Source organism: Oncorhynchus clarkii, unplaced genomic scaffold (assembly GCF_045791955.1).
Source record: "Oncorhynchus clarkii lewisi isolate Uvic-CL-2024 unplaced genomic scaffold, UVic_Ocla_1.0 unplaced_contig_12638_pilon_pilon, whole genome shotgun sequence".
In the NCBI taxonomy this organism is placed as follows: Eukaryota; Metazoa; Chordata; class Actinopteri; order Salmoniformes; family Salmonidae; genus Oncorhynchus; species Oncorhynchus clarkii.
The window spans coordinates 107,066-115,000 of record NW_027261038.1 but is presented as its reverse complement, the minus strand read 5'-3'; the positions used below and the strand labels follow the sequence as shown (position 1 = coordinate 115,000).

Genomic DNA, 7,935 nt, shown 5'->3' with positions numbered 1-7,935 from the left:
CAGACAGACAGACAGACAGACAGACAGACAGACAGACAGACAGACAGACAGACAGACAGACAGACAGACAGACAGACAGACAGACAGACAGACAGACAGACAGACAGACAGACAGACAGACAGACAGACAGACAGACAGACAGACAGACAGACAGACAGACAGACAGACAGACAGACAGACAGACAGACAGACAGACAGACGGAGAGAGAGAGGGAGAGAGAGAGGGAGAGAGAGAGGTGGGAAGAATGTGAAGATAAAGATGGAGGGAAGAGAAAGGGAAACAGAAGTGAGGAGAAAAGACACAGCTAGAGATTAAGATGGAGGGAGATAACAGCAGAGCCAGGGAAGTAGAGGATAAAGATGGAGGGAGATAACAGCAGAGCCAGGGAAATAGAGGATATAAAGATGGAGGGAGATAACAGCAGAGCCAGGGAAGTAGAGGATAAAGACGGAGGGAGAAAACAGCAGAGCCAGGGAAGTAGAGGATAAAGACAGAGAGAGATAACAGCAGAGCCAGGGAAGTAGAGTAGATAAAGATGGAGGGAGATAACAGCAGAGCCAAGGAAGTAGAGGATAAAGATGGAGGGAGATAACAGCAGAGCCAGGGAAGTAGAGGATAAAGACAGAGAGAGATAACAGCAGAGCCAGGGAAGTAGAGGATAAAGATGGAGGGAGATAACAGCAGAGCCAGGGAAGTAGAGGATAAAGACGGAGGGAGATAACAGCAGAGCCAGGGAAGTAGAGGATAAAGACGGAGAGAGATAACAGCAGAGCCAGGGAAGTAGAGTAGATAAAGATGGAGGGAGATAACAGCAGAGCCAGGGAAGTAGAGGATAAAGATGGAGATAACAGCAGAGCCAGGGAAGTAGAGGATAAAGATGGAGGGAGATAACAGCAGAGCCAGGGAAATAGAGGATATAAAGATGGAGGGAGATAACAGCAGAGCCAGGGAAGTAGAGGATAAAGACGGAGGGAGATAACAGCAGAGCCAGGGAAGTAGATGATAAAGACGGAGGGAGATAACAGCAGAGCCAGGGAAGTAGAGGATAAAGACGGAGGGAGATAACAGCAGAGCCAGGGAAGTAGATGATAAAGATGGAGGGAGATAACAGCAGAGCCAGGGAAATAGAGGATAAAGACAGAGAGATAACAGCAGAGCCAGGGAAGTAGAGGATAAAGATGGAGGGAGATAACAGCAGAGCCAGGGAAGTAGAGGATAAAGATGGAGGGAGATAACAGCAGAGCCAGGGAAGTAGAGGATAAAGATGGAGGGAGATAACAGCAGAGCCAGGGAAGTAGAGGATAAAGACGGAGGGAGATAACAGCAGAGCCAGGGAAGTAGAGGATAAAGACGGAGAGAGATAACAGCAGAGCCAGGGAAGTAGAGGATAAAGACAGAGAGAGATAACAGCAGAGCCAGGGAAGTAGAGTAGATAAAGATGGAGGGAGATAACAGCAGAGCCAGGGAAGTAGAGGATAAAGATGGAGGGAGATAACAGCAGAGCCAGGGAAGTAGAGGATAAAGATGGAGGGAGATAACAGCAGAGCCAGGGAAATAGATATAAAGATGGAGGGAGATAACAGCAGAGCCAGGGAAGTAGAGGATAAAGACGGAGGGAGATAACAGCAGAGCCAGGGAAGTAGATGATAAAGACGGAGGGAGATAACAGCAGAGCCAGGGAAGTAAAGACGGAGGGAGATAACAGCAGAGCCAGGGAAGTAGATGATAAAGATGGAGGGAGATAACAGCAGAGCCAGGGAAATAGAGGATAAAGACAGAGAGATAACAGCAGAGCCAGGGAAGTAGAGGATAAAGATGGAGGGAGATAACAGCAGAGCCAGGGAAATAGAGGATATAAAGATGGAGGGAGATAACAGCAGAGCCAGGGAAGTAGAGGATAAAGACGGAGGGAGATAACAGCAGAGCCAGGGAAGTAGAGGATAAAGACGGAGGGAGATAACAGCAGAGCCAGGGAAGTAGAGGATAAAGACGGAGAGAGATAACAGCAGAGCCAGGGAAGTAGAGGATAAAGACAGAGAGAGATAACAGCAGAGCCAGGGAAGTAGAGTAGATAAAGATGGAGGGAGATAACAGCAGAGCCGGGAAGTAGAGGATAAAGATGGAGGGAGAACAGCAGAGCCAGGGAAGTAGAGGATATAAAGATGGAGGGAGATAACAGCAGAGCCAGGGAAGTAGAGGATAAAGATGGAGGGAGATAACAGCAGAGCCAGGGAAGTAGAGGATATAAAGATGGAGGGAGATAACAGCAGAGCCAGGGAAGTAGAGGATATAAAGACAGAGGGAGACTGAAGAGAGAGATAACAGCAGAGACAGGGAAGTAGAGGATACAGATGGAGGGAGATAACAGCAGAGCCAGGGAAGTAGAGGACATAAAGATGGAGGGAGATAACAGCAGAGCCAGGGAAGTAGAGGATATAAAGATGGAGGGAGATAACAGCAGAGCCAGGGAAGTAGAGGACATAAAGACAGAGGGAGACTGAAGAGAGAGAGAACAGCAGAGCCAGGGAAGTAGAGGATATAAAGACAGAGGGAGACTGAAGAGAGAGATAACAGCAGAGCCAGGGAAGTAGAGGATACAGATGGAGGGAGATAACAGCAGAGCCAGGGAAGTAGAGGATAAAGACGGAGGGAGATAACAGCAGAGCCAGGGAAGTAGATGATAAAGATGGAGGGAGATAACAGCAGAGCCAGGGAAATAGAGGATAAAGACAGAGAGATAACAGCAGAGCCAGGGAAGTAGAGGATAAAGATGGAGGGAGATAACAGCAGAGCCAGGGAAATAGAGGATATAAAGATGGAGGGAGATAACAGCAGAGCCAGGGAAGTAGAGGATAAAGACGGAGGGAGATAACAGCAGAGCCAGGGAAGTAGAGGATAAAGACGGAGAGAGATAACAGCAGAGCCAGGGAAGTAGAGGATAAAGACAGAGAGAGATAACAGCAGAGCCAGGGAAGTAGAGTAGATAAAGATGGAGGGAGATAACAGCAGAGCCAGGGAAGTAGAGGATAAAGATGGAGGGAGATAACAGCAGAGCCAGGGAAGTAGAGGATAAAGATGGAGGGAGATAACAGCAGAGCCAGGGAAGTAGAGGATAAAGACGGAGGGAGATAACAGCAGAGCCAGGGAAGTAGAGGATAAAGACGGAGAGAGATAACAGCAGAGCCAGGGAAGTAGAGGATAAAGACAGAGAGAGATAACAGCAGAGCCAGGGAAGTAGAGTAGATAAAGATGGAGGGAGATAACAGCAGAGCCAGGGAAGTAGAGGATAAAGATGGAGGGAGATAACAGCAGAGCCAGGGAAGTAGAGGATAAAGATGGAGGGAGATAACAGCAGAGCCAGGGAAATAGAGGATATAAAGATGGAGGGAGATAACAGCAGAGCCAGGGAAGTAGAGGATAAAGACGGAGGGAGATAACAGCAGAGCCAGGGAAGTAGATGATAAAGACGGAGGGAGATAACAGCAGAGCCAGGGAAATAGAGGATAAAGACAGAGAGATAACAGCAGAGCCAGGGAAGTAGAGGATATAAAGACAGAGGGAGACTGAAGAGAGAGATAACAGCAGAGCCAGGGAAGTAGAGGATACAGATGGAGGGAGATAACAGCAGAGCCAGGGAAGTAGAGGACATAAAGACAGAGGGAGACTGAAGAGAGAGATAACAGCAGAGCCAGGGAAGTAGAGGATACAGATGGAGGGAGATAACAGCAGAGCCAGGGAAGTAGAGGATAAAGACGGAGGGAGATAACAGCAGAGCCAGGGAAGTAGATGATAAAGATGGAGGGAGATAACAGCAGAGCCAGGGAAATAGAGGATAAAGACAGAGAGATAACAGCAGAGCCAGGGAAGTAGAGGATAAAGATGGAGGGAGATAACAGCAGAGCCAGGGAAATAGAGGATATAAAGATGGAGGGAGATAACAGCAGAGCCAGGGAAGTAGAGGATAAAGATGGAGGGAGATAACAGCAGAGCCAGGGAAGTAGAGGATAAAGACGGAGAGAGATAACAGCAGAGCCAGGGAAGTAGAGGATAAAGACAGAGAGAGATAACAGCAGAGCCAGGGAAGTAGAGTAGATAAAGATGGAGGGAGATAACAGCAGAGCCGGGAAGTAGAGGATAAAGATGGAGGGAGATAACAGCAGAGCCAGGGAAGTAGAGGATAAAGACAGAGAGAGATAACAGCAGAGCCAGGGAAGTAGAGGATAAAGATGGAGGGAGATAACAGCAGAGCCAGGGAAGTAGAGGATAAAGATGGAGGGAGATAACAGCAGAGCCAGGGAAGTAGAGGATAAAGACAGAGAGATAACAGCAGAGCCAGGGAAGTAGAGGATATAAAGATGGAGGGAGAACAGCAGAGCCAGGGAAGTAGAGGATATAAAGATGGAGGGAGATAACAGCAGAGCCAGGGAAGTAGAGGATAAAGATGGAGGGAGATAACAGCAGAGCCAGGGAAGTAGAGGATAAAGATGGAGGGAGATAACAGCAGAGCCAGGGAAGTAGAGGATATAAAGATGGAGGGAGATAACAGCAGAGCCAGGGAAGTAGAGGACATAAAGACAGAGGGAGACTGGAGAGAGAGAGAACAGCAGAGCCAGGGAAGTAGAGGATATAAAGACAGAGGGAGACTGAAGAGAGAGATAACAGCAGAGCCAGGGAAGTAGAGGATACAGATGGAGGGAGATAACAGCAGAGCCATAGAAGTAGAGGATATAAAGGTGGAGGGAGATAACAGCAGAGCCAGGGAAGTAGAGGATATAAAGACAGAGGGAGACTGAAGAGAGAGATAACAGCAGAGCCAGGGAAGTAGAGGATACAGATGGAGGGAGATAACAGCAGAGCCAGGGAAGTAGAGGACATAAAGACAGAGGGAGACTGAAGAGAGAGATAACAGCAGAGCCAGGGAAGTAGAGGACATAAAGATGGAGGAAGATAACAGCAGAGCCAGGGAAGTAGAGGACATAAAGACAGAGGGAGACTGAAGAGAGAGATAACAGCAGAGCCAGGGAAGTAGAGGACATAAAGATGGAATATGGAAAAAGAAGAGAGGGAGAAAAACAAACAGGACAGAGTCTGCCAGTTCCCTCGGCCCTCACGCAGAGACAGTGGAGACAACGGCAAATTACAGGGTTCCGTAACCAAAACATTCAGAAAACGCTTGCACAGTTCTCGTAACAGCAAAGATTTATTTTTACTTTTCCTTCTAACTACTTCCAACATTTACCTTTGAAGTACAGTGAACTGTCTGGGCCCATGTGAAGGCCCAGTCTATTTGAAGTACAGTGAACTGTCTGGGTCCATGTGAAGACCCAGTCTATTTGAAGTACCGGTACAGTGAACTGTCTGGGCCCATGTGAAGGTCCAGTCTATTCGAAGTACTGTGAACCGTCTGGGCCCATGTGAAGGCCCAGTCTATTTGAAGTACAGTGAACTGTCTGGGCAATTGTGAAGGCCCAATCTATTTGAAGTACAGTGAACTGTCTGGGCCAATGTGAAGGCCCAGTCTATTTGAAGTACAGTGAACTGTCTGGGTCCATGTGAAGGCCCAGTCTATTTGAAGTACAGTGAACTGTCTGTGCCCATGTGAAGGCCCAGTCTATTTGAAGTACAGTGAACTGTCTGTGCCCATGTGAAGGCCCAGTCTATTTGAAGTACCGGTACAGTGAACTGTCTGGGCCCATGTGAAGGTCCAGTCTATTTGAAGTACAGTGAACTGTCTGGGCCCATGTGAAGGCCCAGTCTATTTGAAGTACAGTGAACTGTCTGGGCCCATGTGAAGGCCCAGTCTATTTGAAGTACAGTGAACTGTCTGGGCCCATGTGAAGGCCCAGTCTATTTGAAGTACCGGTACAGTGAACTGTCTGGGCCCATGTGAAGGTCCAGTCTATTCGAAGTACAGTGAACTGTCTGGGCCCATGTGAAGACCCAGTCTATTTGAAGTACCGGTACAGTGAACTGTCTGGGTCCATGTGAAGACCCAGTCTATTCGAAGTACCGGTACAGTGAACTGTCTGGGTCCATGTGAAGACCCAGTCTATTCGAAGTACCAGTACAGTGAACTGTCTGGGTCCATGTGAAGACCCAGTCTATTTGAAGTACAGTGAACCGTCTGGGCCCATGTGAAGACCCAGTCTATTTGAAGTACAGTGAACTGTCTGGGTCCATGTGAAGGCCCAGTCTATTTGAAGTACAGTGAACTGTCTGGGCCCATGTGAAGGCCCAGTCTATTTGAAGTACAGTGAACTGTCTGGGCCCATGTGAAGGCCCAGTCTATTTGAAGTACAGTGAACTGTCTGGGCCAATGTGAAGGCCCAGTCTATTTGAAGTACAGTGAACTGTCTGGGCCAATGTGAAGGCCCAGTCTATTTGAAGTACAGTGAACTGTCTGGGCCCATGTGAAGGCTCAGTCTATTTTAAGTACAGTGAACTGTCTGGGCCCATGTGAAGGCCCAGTCTATTTGAAGTACAGTGAACTGTCTGGGCCCATGTGAAGGCCCAGTCTATTTGAAGTACAGTGAACTGTCTGGGCCCATGTGAAGGCCCAGTCTATTTGAAGTACAGTGAACTGTCTGGGCCCATGTGAAGGCCCAGTCTATTTGAAGTACAGTGAACTGTCTGGGCCCATGTGAAGGTCCAGTCCATTTGTTTTTTTCTATAGTAGCTGGGCCAGAAACAGTGATTTAATAAACAGGATGTTATCATTGATGTCAGTGTGGGCTGACGGAGTTGGCCACAGCTCTGGGCTCAGACCGGGTTTCCTCTGTTACAATACGGAGCAGTGGACTGGCTTCGCTTGCAACGCTTGTCCGCTAGTTAACACAAACACACACAGTCTCACAAATAACACACACACACACACACACACACACACACACACACACACACACACACACACACACACACACACACACACACACACACACACACACACACACACAATACATCCCCAAACACACAACCAAATAGCAATTTTTGTATTTATTTTTTGTCCGAGGTAACTACACAAACCAAAACATTCTCCTGCCCTCTCATCTCCCTGCAGCAGACATTTGGAGAGCGATATGAATTTCAAACTGCAGTATTGAATGGCGACACATACAGCCTCGGCACCCAAGTATGGTGATAATATTGTATTGTGAGGTCCATGGTCATACCCAGTCCTAATGCTTACCTAAATTGCTGTGTGTTGGAGACACTGGGTTTGGTGACAGGTTGGGTGAACTGGTGTCCATGCTGTGGTTCATCAGGTGATCACTGGTCTCCCCATCTTCACTGAGATAGCCAGGTGGAGGAGTCTCTGAAACACACACACCACTAGTAAACCACAGCCAATAGAGTAAACAATGATTGGTTGGTAGGTTCCTTCTAATAACATATCCCAAAGGCCCTTACACTGCTCCACATATGCATATTAACAACGCCCTTTGTCAGTGCGCTCTCGGCCAATGCTTTTATTCCGGGAAGGGAAGGGGAACCCAGTAGAAAACAGGCTGAATGTATTGACTGAGTTGGTTCTACTCCCGACAGGCTGAATGTATTGACTGAGTTGGTTCTACTCCCGACAGGCTGAATGTATTGACTGAGTTGGTTCTACTCCCGACAGGCTGAATGTATTGACTGAGTTGGTTCTACTCCTGACAGGCTGAATGTATTGACTGAGTTGGTTCTACTCCCGACAGGCTGAATGTATTGACTGAGTTGGTTCTACTCCCGACAGGCTGAATGTATTGAATTAGTTGGTTCTACTCCCGACAGGCTGAATGTACTGACTGAGTTGGTTCTACTCCTGACAGGCTGAATGTATTGACTGAGTTGGTTCTACTCCTGACAGGCTGAATGTATTGACTGAGTTGGTTCTACTCCCTACAGGCTGAATGTATTGACTGAGTTGGCTGAATGTATTGACTGAGTTGGTTCT

At 47.7% G+C, this 7,935-nt stretch overlaps 1 protein-coding gene across 1 annotated transcript in view; it reads right to left on the bottom strand.

The window, feature by feature from the left end:
- LOC139403908 (mothers against decapentaplegic homolog 3) overlaps positions 1 to 7,935 on the bottom strand; it is a 58,915-nt gene that overhangs the window by 23,810 nt on the left and 27,170 nt on the right. The window contains exon 4 of the mRNA XM_071147103.1: positions 7,189 to 7,314. Within this exon, the coding sequence (XP_071003204.1) occupies positions 7,189 to 7,314 (126 nt within the window). The remainder of the gene's footprint in view (positions 1 to 7,188; positions 7,315 to 7,935) is intronic.